Genomic DNA, 17,183 nt, shown 5'->3' with positions numbered 1-17,183 from the left:
CACGGCAAGGAAAACGTGATTTAATTCTACAAATTTACAAACCAAGATAAAGTGAAAACATGGAAAACCCCACGAGGCCAGCAGCCAGTCCTAGACTTGAGGTCGCGTCCACGGCAGCCCCGTGGCAGTGGCGGCACCTGATCAGGGCAGGACGGGGGTCTGGACCCAGACGTCGCCTCCAGTGTCTGCCGCTGTCCCAGCTGGGCCTCAGCGGTTGGCGCTCCCCAAGGTGGGTCCGGGGTCAGCTCTGAGCCTCAGAACTTGAGGCTGAAGCCTGGGCCCGCGGCCGAGGCCCCCTGGTTCGTGGTTGTGAGGTGGAAGCCCGTCTCCTTCAGGTCGTCGTCACCCTGTGGATACAGCGGCTTCGTGGGGCCCCAGCCGGGCCAACCCCGCCTTGGCGACCCCGCTCCTCCCACCAGCCCGCCCCTCACCAGCTGGCTGTAGCCCAGGCCTCCCTCTGGGGGCCGGGGGCTGGTGCCCCGCTTCACCCTCTGCTGTTCGCTCTTGGCGGGCCATGTGGGGAACATGGAGGGGTCGATGGGGAGGGGGGTCTCGCGGAAATACTCGTGCTTGAGGCCATCCTCTGCGCTGACCCTCCGTCCAGGGAAGTAGGTCAGAAACCTGGGAGAACAAGGCACTTGGCAGGGGCGGGGCTGGGCGGGGAGGAGGCGGGCTGAGGGTGGGGTGCAGGGAGGGACGCACTTGTTCATGAGGTCGAAGCCCTGGTCTGAGAGCAGAGCCCCGAAGCGCTTGCGGAGGTTGTTATACGGGTACTCGGTGAAGGTCATCTTCTTGACTGCGGGGAGGTCATTGTAGCCGGGCCAGATTTTCTCACTGGGGGTCCCCAGGTCCTGAAACAGGGCGGCGTCTCAAATAGCCGGGCCCTGCAGGGAAGGGTCACCTGGCCCGGGCGCCTGCACACGTCCCCAGGGGCACCCACCTTGAACACTTTGTTGATCTGATCGATTTCCGACTTCCCAGGGAACAGCGGCTTCTGAGTCAGCAGCTCCCCAAAGATGCAGCCCACCGACCACATGTCCACGGCCGTGGAGTACTCCTGGGGGTCAGGAAGCACTCAGGGGGCTGGCGGGTCAGGGCGCCCAGGGCACGCTCCTGCACACCCACACTCACCTTGGCGCCGAGCAGCAGCTCGGGGGCACGGTACCACAAGGTCACGACCACTGGGGTGTAGGCCTTCAGAGGGGACCCATACTCCCGCGCCAGCCCGAAGTCCCCCACCTGTGAGGACAGAGGGCGGGCTGTGGGCGGCTCCATGCCTGGGAGCGGGCCGCTCCCCGAGCCGCCCGCAGGGCTCACCTTGAGGATGCCGGCATGGCTCAGCAGCAGGTTGGACGTCTTGAGGTCTCGGTGCAGGATCCAGTTGTCGTGCAGGTGCTTCACTCCACGCAGCAGCTGGATCATCAGGGTCTTCACCTCTCCTGGATGGCGACAGGTCAGCACGCCGCTGGTGCCCCGGGTCTTCGGCTGCCTCAGCAGCCACCAAGCTTCCCGGCACCCGGGCGCTCACACACACGCAGCGCGACAGGGTCAGAGTCCAGATCAGCACTCCCGCCCCGGGCAACCTGAGCGCAGCACGTCCCTCAGGGGGACCTGGGCGTAGGGCCCTACCCGGCAGGAAGGGCTGCTTCATGGTCTCCATGAGGCTCTTGAGGTCGTGCTCCACGTAGTTCATCACGATGTAGATCTTGTCCATGTTGCTGCCCACGACGATTTCCTAGGAAACGACAGCAGGTCCCATGGCCCGGGGGTCCCAGGCTGGCCCTGCCGCCGCCGGCTCTCCCAAGAGACCTGAAATCCCGGGGCCCAGACGCTGGGTGACAACAGGGATCTCCTAAGAGCGACGGCCACCGGGGTGTAGCACTTGGGGGCCCCGCGGGGCAGAGGCGCGTGGCCGGCGGCCTCACCCTGACGGTGACGATGTTGGGATGCTGCGCCTTGAGAATGGTGTTGATCTCCCTCAGCGATGTGATCGGGAAGCCTTCCTTCTCTTTCTCCATCTTTAGCCGCTTCAGAGCCACGATTTCATCTGAAAAGAAAGCAACGGGAAGACTCAACGTTGAGCAAACGTTCTTCCACCCACACATTCTTCCTGTTTCATCGCTGTTCCCCCACGATCACGGGACATGGCCAACCGGCCTCCCCCAGGTGCTCAGAGCCTCGACTGCTGCTCTGAGGCCCCGCCAAGGGTGCACACCTGCCTGAGGCTGCAAGCAAGCAACACAGAGCCTCACGGTCAGGCCGCCTTCTGGCCTCTGAAGGCGCCGAGGGGCCAGCTGCTCAGGTGTGCAGCAGTCAGATGAGGCAAGGCTGAGGCCCAGCACCGGCGGGGGGGGGCGACGACCAGGATAGTAGGAACCTAGACCCAGCGACCCTGACACTGAAGGTGCCGGCGCTCCGCGGTGCTGGCCGGCACTCTGGGCCACCCGGGCCATGCGCCACACCACCCCTTCCCTTTGGGGGCATCCTGGGACTCGCCCCACCTGTTTTCTTGTCCTTCGCTCTGTACACCACCCCGTAAGTGCCTTCTTCAATCCTGTTCAGGCACTGGAATTCCTCCACACTCCGACAGCCCTGAGAAGAGGCCAGCATGAGGGCGCAGCAGCGGGGCCACACCCCAGAGGGAAGCCCCGCCAGACAGACGTGTCAGGAGGGCCCGCAGGGCGCGTGGGCAGAGGCCCGGGAACGCTCTCCTCGCTTCAGTGAGCACGTGCCCCTTTATCCAAAAGCCAGCCCTGGGCAACCCCCCACCCCACCACCTCCAGCCTCCTCATTCTAAGATGAGGCTGGGACAGGAGTGGCCCTGTGCACTGCACCCTCAGCTGGCGCAGGAAACCCCCAGGAGCTGGGGCGGCACTTGGCGCTGGGCCACTGGCCTTGGGGCGCCCGGAGCACCTGAGGCCGCTCACCCTCTGGAGACCTGCCCTCTCCAACCCCCTCCCTCCAGCATCGTTGTTACCGACTTTTCCCAACAGAAAACCTGGGCTGACTCATAGCACTGCCCTCCGACCCCTGCACAGCGACCGGGCCAGGGGAGCAGGTGCCCACTCCGCCCAGGCCGAGGCAGAAGTGACCGCAGAGCTGACCGCCTGCCAGGCTGCCGCCCCCTCCACATGGGGCCCCTGGCGGGCGTCCTGGCTGCAGACACAGGAACTGTCCCCCACCCCCCAAGACTGCTGGACAAGAGGCTGGACCATGATCAGGGACACGTGAGAGACCAGTGGCCGGGCCCGCCCACTGACAGACACCCACAGCAGGGACCCAGCTTCTGCTCTCAGCAACCGGCCCCGTCCACAAGCAGCAAGGCAGAGCCAGGCCTGGGGCGGGGAGGGCACCTGACCTGCAGGGCTGGCAGGTACTTGGGCAGCTCCTGTTTGAGCTCGATGGGTGACAGGGCTGGGGAGTCGGGCACGAAGTCCCCCTCGGTGAGGGCGCTGCTCTGGGGGGTGCCCTCGCCCACCTCCTCTTCCCCCTCTTCGCTCTCTCCAGAATCGCGGTCAAATCGTGACTCTGGAACTTCAAAAGTTCAACCCAATTACGAACCAAGAACAAGCAAGTGTGGCTACCCCACCCGTTCTGGGGCGGGACAGCGAGTGCAGAAAGAAGCCATATTGAGAGCCCCGGGGGGCTGGGCACAGGCTGCGCGTCCCACCGCCCTGGACAGAGGGCACTGTGTCTTGGACCCACTGGCCGGGCTGGGACCACTGTGAACCACTGGCCGGTCGCGAGCCACAAGGCCCGCCCAAAACTTGCGGCCACTGGCCAGAGGGCTTGGCCTGGCTGCCTGCGGAGGCCATGCAGCCCCTGGTCAGCAACGGCCCTGTGGTCGGAGTCGAACTGGCGTTTCCCAGCCTCCCCTGATGTCCAAGCCCATTACTCTCAGGATGGCGCTCACTCAGCACTGTCCCTTCTAAAGGACGCGGGCCCCCACGGGCCCAAGCGGCCAAGTGCGGGGTGCTGGGGGAAGCAGCTCCCCGCGAGCCAGCTGGGTCCTGGGACGCACCAGCCAGGCGCTCCCTGTAGCTCCCGGGGCACGATGTGCCTCTGGGAAAGGATATTTCTTAGGTCGCTGCCCCGCTCACGACTCAAACGTGAGTCAGCACCCAGGTCAGGGGCAGACGAGGCGGCGGCGAAGCACCACTCGGGGGGCCTCTCACCAACCAAGACGTGGTTTTCATTCTCTCGCTCCTCCTCTTCACTCATTTCTTCTTCACTCACTTCCTCTGTAACGGAAACAGGTGTCACCTCAGACCCTCCACAAGCAGAAACGCGGTCCGCGTTGGCCGACAAGGAAGCAAGGGCGCCCTATGTCGTCGACTCGGGAGCCTCATGTAAGTCCCAGACAGCCAGGCGTTTCCCATCTGGATACATTTTTACTGACGTTTCACATCACCCACCTGCAGCTGCTACGCTCTTACGGAGTTAAACCGCGTGCGCGCGTGCGGGCGGGGCGTGCGCGTGTGCGCGCGTGGCAGGGAGTGCGTGCGCGCTCACCGGCTGACTGTCCGGATGCGTCCTCGGAGTTGCTTCCGGTCTCCTCCTCCTCCTCCTCCTCCTCCCCCTCCGACTCTTCGCTGCTGCTCCCCTCCTCCTCCTCCTCCTCCTCCTCCTCCTCCTCTTCCTCCTCCTCCTCGGAACCGGACCCTGACTCCGCTTCAGGAAGGAAACAGCCAGCAGTGAGCTTCGGCCCCGGGGGGCCACGGACCTGGGCGGGGCCGGGCACGCCGCTACCTGACGAGGACTCCGCTGAGCTGGTCCTCCTCTCGCTGCCGCTGATGTCCTGCAGGTCGGACAGCAGGTCTCTCTCTTCCACTTTCTCTTCTTTTACTTATGGAACAAACCATCGAAGGTGAATGTGGGAAAACGTCTGAAACTAACAAGATTCGATGGCGCTTCTCACACGAAGACTAACTTCGGTTCGTATGGGAAACAGCTCACCCAGATACCCGGGAGGAAGACGACTCTTCAAAAGACCAGTAACAAACGTCTGTGCTGATAAACTTATTTCGCACACAGTCCCCCTCACACACCACGGAAGCGTTTAGCGCATCGTGATGTGAAGCAGCAGCTTTCTGTGCTCAGACGCCCCTCGCAAAGACCGCCACACGCTGGCCCTGCGAGCGCTGTGCAGCCTCACCTGGCTTTCGGCTGTCCCCGAGCTCAAACCTCTCTCGAGGCGGCCGGAGTGGGCTCCGACTCCAGTGGCTGGGTTTCACCTTGTCGCCATAGTCCTCTCTCGCTGTCCGGTGATGTGCAGACACTAGGCACGAGAACAGGAAGGAGGTGGTGCCGGCAGCCCCCTTTCCCACGGCACACACGCCCCCACCCCCACACAGCAACGGAATGGAGCACAGGAAACGACCAGAGGACCCAGGTGGGCTTTCTAGACTGCTCTCTATTGGTCAAAAGGCAGGGGCCAGAACGCACCTCTCCAGCCTGGGCCTGACCCCCCGTGAGTGGACCCCAGACACAGCTGTCTGGGGCAGACAGCCCACACCCCAGGAGCCGCAGGGTCGTCCGGCCCCGCCCCTCGCCCCACCTCCCCGCCGGGCCCCGCCCTCGCCCCACCTTCCCGCCGGGCCTCCCGCTCCTTGCGTCGCTCCTCGGCCCGCCGCTCCCGCTCCTTCTGCTCCCTCTGCTCCTTCTGCTGCTCCCGCATCTTGCGCTCCCGTTCTCGCTTCCTTTCTAGCTGCTCGAGACGGTCCCTGGAACCAGCACACGCCACATTTTCACCCCGAAACAGGCAGTTCTCCTTTTTGCCCCCAGTGCTTTTGCTCGCGTTTATAAACCACTTCTCTGGGCCGTTCAACCCTCAGAGAGCTTTTTAAAAAGCAGAACACACACGCATGCGCGTCCTGGGAACCTCGATCCTAAAGCGTCACACGGAAGAAAGTGCCGGTAACAAGGAGGTAACAACAACTGCCTGGGGCAGAAACCCCACTGGCTCCAGAACATTCTGCTCGCCAGCTCTACCGACTCGCCAAGAGGATTTCCCTCCGTGCACACAATGTAAATCCACCTCTACCAGAAGCCAAGTCGTTCTGGGCCCCCAAGGGCTGGGAGAGCCCATCTGAGGAAGGGCGGGGGAGCCACAGACCTGGGCCGGGCGCCCTGCGGATCCGGGGGTCAGGAAATATCAGTGACCAGTGACCGAAACACGGGGGGTCGGCGGCACCGGACGCCAAAGAGTTAAAACTCATCAGTCCGTTAACCCTCAGGTCCCTACAGGGTTAAGTCCAAATACAACTTTAAAAGCGAACACGTTAAACAAAAAAGGCAGCATTATACACACAGAAATGAGCACAAGCAAAAAACGGTGAGAGCGCAACCAGGGCCGCCAGTGCTTTCCACACAGTCAGACGTCACCACTGGAGGGGCCGGACCACGGCTACTGGGCTCCACGCACTGTCTTATAAATGCCAGTGAATCCAAACTACCCCCAAATAAAAGCGGAAGGAGACTTCCCTGGCGGCCCAGTGGTTAAGGCGCCGCACTTCCAGTGCAGGGAGTGCGGTTTCGGTTTCATGCCGCGCAGTATGGCAAAACAAACACAGAAAGTGGAGGTATAACTTACATACAGAATTCAACCAGCGAGCTCAGTTTCTCTGAACACATCCCTGGAATCGGGCAACCATCACAAGCCGGCTTCAGGACACTCCCAGCACCCACGGATCGTACCGCCTGTGGCCCCCCCCCCCCGCCTCCCAAGCCTGCTTCTCCCTGCTCTGCATTTCCCAACGTTTCTTCGGCTTGCTTCGGGATGAGTTTGCTTTTTTTCTGGTTTCTTTGGGTAGAAGGTTAGGTTATTGATCCGAAACTTCCTTCTCTGCTTCCCGGTTTAGCTGCTTACAGCTGAAAACACTTCACTCCAAGCACAGCTGGAGCCGCATCCCTAGGTTCTGACACACTGTCTTTGCTCTCATCTTGTTCAAAATATTTTCAGGGAATTCCCTGGTGGTCCAGTGGTTAGGACTTGGCGCTTCCACTGCTGGGGCCTGGGTTTGATCCCTAGTCAGGGTACTAAGACCCTACAAGCTTCGAGTCGCGACCAAAAAAAAAAAAAGTTCAAAATATTTTGTTTTTCCTTACAATTTTTTCTTCGGGCCATGGGTTTTTCACAAACGGGTTGTTAGATTCCCAACATTTGAGGATTTCCCCAGGTTTCGTTCTGTTGCTTTTTTTTTAATAGAAATTTATTTTTGGCTGTGTTGGGTCTTTGTTGCTGCGTGCAGGCTTTCTCTAGTTGCAGTGCGCGGGGGCTGCTCTTCGTTGCGGTGCGCGGGCTTCTCATTGTGGTGGCTTCTCTTGTTGCGGAGCACGGGCTCTAGGCACGTAGGCTTCCGCAGTTGTGGCTCACGGGCTCAGCAGTTCTGGCTCACGGGCTCTAGAGCGCAGGCTCAGTAGCTGTGGCACACGGGCTTAGTTGCTCCGCAGCATGTGGGATATTCCTGGACCAGGGCTCAAACCCGTGTCCCCTGCATTGGCAGGTGGATTCTTAACCCCTGCGCCACCAGGGAAGCCCTGTTGCTGACTTCTAATTGAATTCTTCTGTGATAAGAGGGCATACTTTGTATGGCCTCAATTCTTTTAAATTTCACACTTGTTCCACGGCCTGGCACACGGTCTCTGTTGAAAACTCATCCCAGGAGCTCTTGGGGCAATCCATGTCCCGCGGCTGTGGCTGCAGTGCTGTGTCCACCTGTCCCCCAGCCTCTGTTCACCTGGGAAGGCCTTTATTTGCCCCTCACTTCTGAGGCTGGCTGTGCTGGATACAGAATTCCGGGCTGGCCGGGTTCCTGCCTGTGGCCCCCCAGTTTCTGATGAGAAGCACCCCGCTCGCTGTTGCCCTTCATGAATTTCTCACTAACTTCCCCAGTCTGGCTGTGACTTTGTACTTATCCTACCTGGCGCTCACTGAGTTTCTCGGATGTGTAGATAAAACGGTTTTCATCAAATCTGGGAAGCACTCAAGTCATTATTTAAAAGCCGCCTCTGTGCCCCCCCTTCCCTCCCACACGCCGCACGTGTGCTGCTACACTGGATGCTGTCCCACAGATCTTGAGATTGAAGATCCTTTCCTCTCTGTCTTCAGAAGGCGTGAAGTCTGTTGCTCCGTCTTCAGGTTCCTTGCTTCCAAGTCTTCGCCAAATCTGGAAACGCTGTCTACTGTGTCTTTCTTCCTTAATACGGGGTCAAACCTTCTTACGTCTTTGTATGTCTCAAAACTTCTTGTTGAAAACTGGACATTCTAGGTAACATCTTGCAACTACCCTGCGCTCGAATTTTTCCTCCCAGTTGTTGCTGTTTAGTAAGCCGCTGGGCTAATGACCCTATGAACTCTTGTCTCCCTTGTACAATGTGGCCACTGCTGCATTTTTCCATGTGCTCCTCTTTATTTTCAAGCTTGGCTTCCTTGGGGTCACCACCGTGTCTGCACAGCTGTGTGACTGGACCACACTGGACAGAGCACAGGGCTTAGCAAACGTGAGTGTGTCATGTGCCAGCAGCCAGGACACTGAAGGCTCTACCGGCCTCACAGTGGCCTTAGACACCAACCTCCCAGCTGCACCTCTCACACTCCCTGAGTCCTGAGAACGAAGGCTCTCCTCACACCTGCTGTACCTGCCCTCTGTTCAGCCCTGGCTGCTGGGAATGTCAGCACCTTCCAGCCTGCTACTTCCCTTCCGTGAAGCAGCGCAGCTCTCAAGCTCTCTCTGGAAATGACTGCAGGACCCAGAGGTGGCCCTAGGACTCACACCTGGGCCACGCAGAACAGATCTGGGGTGAACAGATGCTCTCTCCTGGAACTCTAAGCCCGCACAGAGGCACCTGGAGACGAACGCCCAGGAGTCTGGTATCCCAGCTCCTGGGCCATTTCAAGGCCTTTGGGATTGCCTTTGTCACTTCTCCTTTTGTTTCTTGTTTGGAAGAGCCAGAGTCTATTTCTGCTGCGACCCCAGACAACCCTAAGCAACACATCTTGTTGGTCTTCCTGGACAAGGCCCCTTGGAACAGAGCTGGTGCAGAGCAGGCGCTCCGCACACACCTGCCGAGTGAGCAGACGGGGAATCGCCCACACCCCAGGCCTCCCCGCACTGACTCTGCCTCAGGACTCATGTGCAGGGACTAGCTACCCCCAGAGTGGCTCCACCCGGGCCTGGACAGCAGCCCTCGCCCTCCTCTCCGGGGGCGTCGGGCTCGGGTGTGGACAGCCGCTCCCCTCCTCCAGCCACCTGCCACCCCTCCCTCCTCTCTCTCCTTCCCCTACGGCTGTATGTCCAGCCCAAACCTTCGCTCCTCGCCTCTTGATTCCTCTTGGACCCCCAGCTCCGTCCAGCAGCACCCCTCCCTGCAGGCCCGTGTCACAGGCGGGCGCAGAGGCACCGCCCACCCGGGCCGCCAGCCTCACCTCTCCCTCCGGGAGTGCTCCCGCGCCAGCTCCCTCCGCTTCTGTCGCTCCCACTCCCGCCGGGCCTTATCCTGCTCTTCTCGGTGCCGTTTACGGCGCTCGTGCTCTCTCTCCTTCTCCTTCACTCTGGCATGCTTCCCTAGTGGCAAACAGAATGTGTCATACCAAGAAACTTAACCTCCAGAAACTCAACTTGAAAATACCCAGTGAAGAAAAGAAAAAATATCTAATCATTGACTTGGAGAAACAATCATGACTTTCTGTTAAAAAAAAAAAAAGAAAAAAAAAAGAGGATGAAAATATAACACTCTATGCAGTAAGCCTCCAGTTAAGAAAAAACCAAAAATAATGTGATTATCACTGAATAGAACTGTGATCTCCATCTTTCTTTCTAATTTTCTGTATTAAATAAACTGTGATTAGACTGTATCAGTTTCACGATTTAAAAAGAAATCCCCACTTGTAAAGGATACGGGACGAAGCTTATCGCCTTTTAGTTTCTACACTACGTTATACACCACGTTAGCCAACTGAGTTTAACAATGAGATTTATATCAGGCCCCAGGCCCAGTTTTCCCTACACCCCTAAGAAGCTCTTTAATACTGGTATGAAATAAAACCCATTATTTCAGTTTTATCAAGCATCTGTTTCTTAGTTAAAGCAATTTAGCATTGAAGACTGTGTTTTCCCTTGTTGAATTAAGACAATTCTGTAGGTAGACAAACTACCCCCGAACAATGCAATCAGGGGGAAACACACAGAAGAAAACATAGAAGGAAAACAATGTATCTATTCGGAATGATCTACAATAAATTTATGTTGTTAGCTAAAATTTTATTCTCTTCGCTTTCAACTGTGGAGAAGGCAGTAGATCATGAAATAGGAACGAGACCGCATCTGAACACAATACAAAAGAAAACAAATGCTCTGTACCCCCTTCTGTGGAATGACTACGATGCCTACGTTTCTCTTTTCTCTTTTCATCTTTCCTGTGATGAGCTTTTTCTTTCCGAGACATTTGCTGGGGTGGTTTGATAGCCAAAGAATCATCTTCCTCTCCTCTGAAATAAGACACCACAACATTACATCACGCCTGAGAAAGTAATGTGAGGAGCACCGGGGTATCGTGGAGTGTCTTCAACCCAGAGAGATGACGGGTTCAGAACAGACAGGTGAACCTCAACCATCAGCTAAAAGATGATGTTCATTATGAAACCTAAGCCCAAACTGTATATTAAATACAGATTCAGATGGAAAGTGTTAAGTGGGGAATCAATGTGAAACATGGAACAGAAAGGCCTCTCTGAGGAACTTTTAGGGTATTCATGATCTTGGTCGTGGGGAGAGCTTACAGGTATATAACAACGTATCAAACCACACACCTGAAATCTGTGCAGTTTGTCATTCACACCATAATAAAGTTGTTAAAAAAGGTCCCACAATTTTAATCAAACTTAATGATCTCAAAAGGTCATTTAACAATATTTTCAACTGATTATATAACCAAAATCTTGGAAGAATTCACACCCTATGCCTTTTTGCCTTAATTTCTGGTTATGTTGTTTTTAACTGCTTGATGATGGACATGAGAAGAAAACAAGTGGGGAGAAAGCACAGCACGGGAAGAAACGTCAGAACATACAGACCTCGGTAGGACCGTTTCTGTATCAAGGCCTTGCTCCAAGTATCTTTCAGCAGCTACTTTGGTTTATTTGTAGATAATTTTAGACAGTAATTATACAAATCATCACAAACATACAGCAGAATTCTTTACATGTACCACGTGAATGGTGTTCACTTCACTGCAGAATGATCACAAAGAAAGGAACACACGCTCAGGCTTTTCCTAAGAAGAGGGGAGAGCTGGTAACTGACACCACACAAGAGTCATTTCAGTCTAGAGGTAAACCTCAGGTCATGACCTCAAACTTTCAAAATAACACTGGGAAGGGCCAGCCAGGACCACAGCCCCGTCATGGGTTCAGCCTGCCTCCTCAGGGGAGCGCACCTGCAGCCGCTGGGCTCCTCCAGCGCCACGGCCCTCTCACCTGTCCTCCATGGAGCCCTCTCTTCTATACGGCGAGTTCCTTATCGTTATCTCCATGCGGTGGTCCCTCAGCTCCCCCTCCTCCAGGGAATCCCGCTTGGAATCCCGGTCATCAGACTAAGAAGCAAGGAGAAAGCAATTTTCCTTACAGATAAGCCTATTTCTCATAATACTCAAACCTTGCCACTACCCGAAAACAAGCTCTCGTACACACTCTGAGTGGGCCGGTGTTATAAAATATGAAAAACTTTCATTCAAGTCCCGCTGATTTTTCGTACAACTCTCTGTAACCCAGAACCCGAGAAATTTAACACCAGCGTATGTGACAGGGGACATCAGACTCTGTGACAAGTCTGTTAGCTGTTTATATTAGCCAGAACTGAGCCTTAAAGAATATTTTATACACCAAATACTTTACAGTATCTCAAAAAGTACTCATAAATACGTAAGAAAGATCTGCTGCTAAACTTATCAGAAGAGGAATGTCTTTCAATGCCCCTTATCAAATTACTAAAGTTTTCCTATGTTATTAGGCAAACCAAGAAAGGTGTAAAACAATAATACTAATTTCAAGGCAGCTTCCTACTATGCTAAAAATACTTGGAAATGGTGTCATAAACATAATGATGAAATGAGAAAAATAAGCCCAACCGCACTAGTGATTTTAGGTTCAAAATACTTTATTTTCCACGTGGCTGTGGTCATCTATATGCAGCTTTAGTATGTTATCGATCTGCTGTCAATGTAAACTGAGTATCTGAATGTTTTTGTTAATTTTTAGAATAGATTTTGGGCTCACCTGCGACATTTGGAAGTACAAAAGAACTTCACCGAAGAAGCGTTGTTCTAATGGAAAAATGAGGGCAAAGAAATTAAATCTCCTTTAAAAAAAACACTTACTTAAAAAACATGGCTTACATTTTTTAAGCGTTTTATCTCTGCTTTCTCCTCTTGTTCCTTCCGTCGTTTCTTTTCCTGAAGAATTTCATCTAAAGTTTTCACTTTCCAAGAGTCCTTTTCATCACCCATTTGAGTTAAAACACTGCAAAAAAGACGAAGAATTCAAACTGTGTCAGGACTCAGCAAACTGTGGTTTGATGCTATGCTGTTTCTGCACACTTGTGCCTTGCCACTTTTGAGCGCTTCAGTACAAATCTTTGTTAAGAGGGATGGGCTCTGCCAGAAATAAACCCACACACCTATGGTCAATTAATCTTCGACAAAAGAGGCAAGAATATACAATAGGAAAAAGACAGTCTCTTCAGCAAGCAGTGCTGGGAAAGCTGGGCAGCTGCATGTAAATCAATGAAGTTAGAACACACCCTCACACCATACACAGAAATAAACTCAAAATGGCTTAAAGCCTTAAACAGAAGACATGACACTCTAAACCTCCTAGAAGAGATCACAGGCAAAACATTCTCTGACATAAATGGCACCAGTGTTTTCTTAGGTCAGTCTCCCAAGGCAACAGAAATAAAGCAAAAATAAACAAATAGAACCTAATCAAACTTACAAGCTTTTACACAGCAAAGGAAACCGTAAACAAAACGAAAAGACAACCTACGGACTGGCTGAAAACATTTGCAAACGATGTGACCGACAGGGCTTAATTTGCAAAATATACAAACAGCTCATACAACTCAACAACAAAAAACCAAACAACCCAACTGAAAAAAGGACAGAGAGCTTCCCTAGTGGCGCAGTGGTTGAGAGTCCGCCTGCCGATGCAGGGGACACGGGTGCGTGCCCCGGTCCGGGAAGATCCCACATGCCGCAGAGTGGCTGGGCCCGTGAGCCATGGTCGCTGAGCCTGCGCGTCCGGAGCCTGTGCTCCGCAACGGGAGAGGCCACAACAGTGAGAGGCCCGCGTACCGCAAAAAACAAACAAACAAACAAAAAGGACAGAAGACCTAAATAGACGTTACTCCAAAGAAGAAAACAAATGGCCAACAGGCACATGTAAAGATGCTCAACATCGATAATTATTAGAGAAATGCAAATCAAAACTACAACAAGGTACCACCTCACACCCGTCAGAATGGCCATCAATAACAAATGCTAGAGAGGGTATGGAAAAAAGGGAAACGTCCTACACTGTTAGTAAGAATGTAAGTTGGCTTAGCCACTACGCAGAACAGTATGGAGGTTCCTCAGAAAACTAAATAGAACTACCATATGATCCAGCAATCCCACTCCTGGGCATATATCCAGGCAAAACTATAATTAAAAAGGATACACACACCTCCTCCCCCATGTTCATAGCAGCACTATTTACACTAGCCAAGATATGGAAGCAACCTAAATATCCATTGACAGATGAATGGATAAAGATGTGGTACGTATATACAATGGACTATTACTCAGCCATAAAAAAGAATGAAATACATTTTCAAGGATGCTGCCTGGAGAGAGCAATGTGTTACTGAGACCATTTGGACTACATATGCGAATAAACCCGTTAAGGCCTCTATATAAACTTTCCAGATCCTGGTGGGCAGGTGTGGAGATCTACTCATCTTGTGGACACCCAAGACAAGCCTCTATTACCTCCTATTGGTAGAACCTATGCGGGCGCCAGATGGCAAAGCGGAGATGCAGTGAGCAGCCCCAGCTCCAGCACCCCAGAGTTTGGAAGGATGGGACTGGAACTGGAAGACAACTGCTCAAAGACCACCAGAGGACCCCATTAGGATGCAGAATGTTCTAGGATGCACAGAATTTATGGCTATCTTTGGGAAACCACAACTTTCAAAAGTCCACTTAATTAGAAAGACACTGCCACTATTGCCACTGACTCCAGGGCCATGCTGTATTTGCTCTGATCTGCCCCAGCAACACGGATGCCCAGGACCCTGCTTCTCAACATCCACAGGTAGAAACTGGACAATGGCATGTCTCTTTAATTCTGCTGCCAAAAAATCGGTTCCTGTGCCTGTAGAAATGGCAAAAATGCGCCCCCCCCAATGCAGTCTCTGCCTCACTTCCAGCCTTCAAATCTCACGTATGTGTATGTGACTGGCTGAATGTAAATCACACTGAGAACCCTAGTTTCATGGGAGTCTGGAAACCATGGTATTCAGCGTTCCACTCTCTGCCTTTCAGAAAGGCAAACTAGAAGAAGGGTGAAGTGGATATTGGGCACAGGTCTACTGTTTCAATCTCGATAACGGTCCTTTACCAGGTGTTTTTTTTTTTTTTTGCTGTACGCGGGCCTCTCACTGCCGTGGCCTCTCCCGTTGCGGAGCACAGGATCCGGACGCACATGCTCAGCGGCCATGGCTCACGGGCCCAGCCGCTCCACGGCATGTGGGATCCTCCCGGACCGGGGCATGAACCCACGTCCCCTGCACCGGCAGGCGGACTCTCAACCACTGCGTCACCAGGGAAGCCCTACCAGGTGTTTTTTGAAAGGATTAAATGTGGTAATATGTGGAAGTGCCTATTTCAGTAGCTGCATGTAATAATACGCAATAATCGGGTTCACTTAAACCACTTATTCATAATTCAAGAATAAATTTTCCATGTCCAAATGCTATACAATTAATATTCCAAACATGAATTCACTATCAATTTGTCCATGGGTACAGTTGGAAATACCTCTACTTGTCTGAGATTATAACTGTGTATAGAATTCACACCTTAAATTAACTGCTGACCAGAATGGTAGCCACTAGCCACATGTAGCTATTGAGCACTTCAACTGTGGCCAGGCTGAATTAAGCTGCGCTTTAAGTATAAAATACACACTGGATTTCAAAGACTTTGTGTAAAAAATGTAAAATACCTCATTAATAATTTTACACTGATTATTACATGGTGAAATAGTAATATTTTAGAAATATTGGGTTAAATAAAATGTATTATTAAAATTTAAAAAAAAGAATGAAATAATGCCATTTGCAGCAACTTGGATGGACCTAGAGATTGTCATACTAAGTAAACTAAGTCAGAAAGAGAAAGACAAATACCGTGTGATATCACTTATATGTGGCATCTAAAATACGACACAAATGGGACTTCCCTGGCGGTCCAGTGGTTAAGACTCGGTGCTTTCACTGCTGGGGCCTGGGTTCAATCCCTGGTCAGGGAACTAAGATCCCAGAAGCCACGTGTGGCCGAAAAAAAAAAAAAGAAGAGACACAAATGAACTTATCTAGAAAACAGAAAGAGTCACAGACATAGAAAACAGACTTGTGACTGTGGGGGGGGGAGGGAAGGACTGGGAGTTTGGGGTCAGCAGAAGCAAACTATTATACACAGGACGGATAAACAACAAGGTCCTACTGTAGAGCACAGGGCATTATATATACAATTTCCTGTGATAAACCCGTAACAGAAAAGAAGATAAAAAAAGAACGTATATACATGTATGACTGAACCACTTTGCTGATTTTAGAAAAACTGAAAAACTAGAAAGAAAGATTAAAAAAAAAAAGTGATGGGCTCTGGAAAATGACCACTTGGATTCCAATTTCTTTGCTGTCATTCCTGTGCTGTCCAGGGCTAGTTACTTCATCTCAGCTTACCATTCCGTAAACGGTAAGAAAACCACCTATATGACAGTATCACTGGGGATTAAACGAGATCACCCAGGTAAAGCTCGTAGCTCAGTACCTGGCACTCACCAAGCACTGTTTTTGCCGTCAGGAGGATTTATTAGAAAGACGACCTGGGGGCTTCCCTGATGGCGCAGTGGTTAAGAATCCGCCTGCCAATGCAGGGGACACGGGTTCGGGCCCTGGTCCGGGAAGATCCCACATGCCGCGGAGCAACTAAGCCCGCGCACCACAACTACTGAGGCCGCGAGCTACAACTACTGAGCCCGTGTGCTGCAACTACTGAAGCCCGCGCGCCTAGAGACCCTGCTCCGCAACAAGAGAAGCCACCGCAGTGAGAAGACCGCGCACCGCAGAGTAGCCCCCGCTCGCCGCAACCAGAGAAAAGCCCGCGCGCAACAACGAAGGCCCAATACAGCCAAAAATAAATTAATAAATAAATAAAATAAATTTAAAAAAAAAAAAAAAGGAAGACGACCTGGGCTGCGTGGGTCACTGGCCCATCGGACGGCTGCAGCCCCAGCACGGGATACGGGGAGGCCTGGGTGGTTGCTCCGAGGGCGCACTCGGAGACCAGGCCGCGGGTTCCCGGTTCTTGGGGTTCAGTCGCGCTAGCTCGTGGTTCGGCCCGGCAGAAGTTGGCTCGGGGAGCTCCTGGGCCCGCCGCCTCCTCCACCCCGAGTTCCGCGCCGGGCGAGATGGCCGAAGAGTGTCGCCCGCCCCGGCCCACGCGCTCGAGGCCCGCCGGGATCCGAGAGTTTAGGTGAGCCGGCCGCGCCCCGCTCCGCCCCGGCCCGCCCCGCCCGGCCCGCCGCCACTCACCCCTACACCACCGCCGCCGGACCCGGAGCCTGAGAAGAAACTGCCCGGCGCGCGCCAGGAGCGTCGTCACTTCCTGCGTCGGCGCGGGCTGATGACGACGGAGGGCGGGCCCCATGGGCGGGCCCACCCCACCCATTCACCCCCACCCCCCCAACCCCCCTCCCCGCCGCCGACACTAGACCTGCGCAGAGTGCCGGGCGCGCGCTAGCGCGTTATTACGGGCCTCGGCGCCGACTGCTGACGACACCCGGGGTGCCGGGGCGGGGCGAGTCCCTGCTGGCAGGTCGGGTTCGTCGGAAGTCCGGGCCTGGCCTGGTCCGGTGCCCG

General features: G+C 53.7%; 1 protein-coding gene across 10 annotated transcripts in view; it reads right to left on the bottom strand.

The window, feature by feature from the left end:
• Positions 1 to 4: 4 nt before the first annotated feature.
• LOC101281161 (cyclin-dependent kinase 11B) overlaps positions 5 to 17,183 on the bottom strand; it is a 21,371-nt gene continuing 4,192 nt past the window's right edge. Inside the window, exons 1-20 of one of the 10 annotated variants that reach the window (XM_004272287.4) lie at positions 16,857 to 16,967; positions 12,394 to 12,517; positions 11,477 to 11,592; positions 10,362 to 10,489; positions 9,428 to 9,566; positions 5,587 to 5,723; positions 5,156 to 5,278; positions 4,750 to 4,845; positions 4,513 to 4,671; positions 4,176 to 4,241; positions 3,359 to 3,534; positions 2,502 to 2,592; positions 1,926 to 2,047; positions 1,630 to 1,735; positions 1,318 to 1,439; positions 1,132 to 1,239; positions 941 to 1,057; positions 703 to 851; positions 432 to 621; positions 5 to 347 (exon numbers count right to left, since the gene is read on the bottom strand). In XM_004272287.4, coding sequence (XP_004272335.1) covers positions 255 to 347; positions 432 to 621; positions 703 to 851; positions 941 to 1,057; positions 1,132 to 1,239; positions 1,318 to 1,439; positions 1,630 to 1,735; positions 1,926 to 2,047; positions 2,502 to 2,592; positions 3,359 to 3,534; positions 4,176 to 4,241; positions 4,513 to 4,671; positions 4,750 to 4,845; positions 5,156 to 5,278; positions 5,587 to 5,723; positions 9,428 to 9,566; positions 10,362 to 10,489; positions 11,477 to 11,592; positions 12,394 to 12,504 — 2,349 coding nt within the window. In that variant the 5' untranslated portion in view covers positions 12,505 to 12,517; positions 16,857 to 16,967 and the 3' untranslated portion in view covers positions 5 to 254. Of the gene's footprint in view, positions 348 to 431; positions 622 to 702; positions 852 to 940; positions 1,058 to 1,131; positions 1,240 to 1,317; positions 1,440 to 1,629; positions 1,736 to 1,925; positions 2,048 to 2,501; positions 2,593 to 3,358; positions 3,535 to 4,175; positions 4,242 to 4,512; positions 4,672 to 4,749; positions 4,846 to 5,155; positions 5,279 to 5,586; positions 5,724 to 9,427; positions 9,567 to 10,361; positions 11,593 to 12,274; positions 12,322 to 12,393; positions 16,811 to 16,856; positions 16,968 to 17,183 lie in introns of those variants that run through there. The other 9 variants (XM_004272290.4, XM_033432686.2, XM_012534008.3 and 6 more) reach the window with 9 other exon arrangements.

This window comes from Orcinus orca, chromosome 1 (assembly GCF_937001465.1).
Source record: "Orcinus orca chromosome 1, mOrcOrc1.1, whole genome shotgun sequence".
Taxonomy (NCBI): domain Eukaryota; kingdom Metazoa; phylum Chordata; class Mammalia; order Artiodactyla; family Delphinidae; genus Orcinus; species Orcinus orca.
This window is presented reverse-complemented; position numbering and strand designations above follow the sequence as displayed.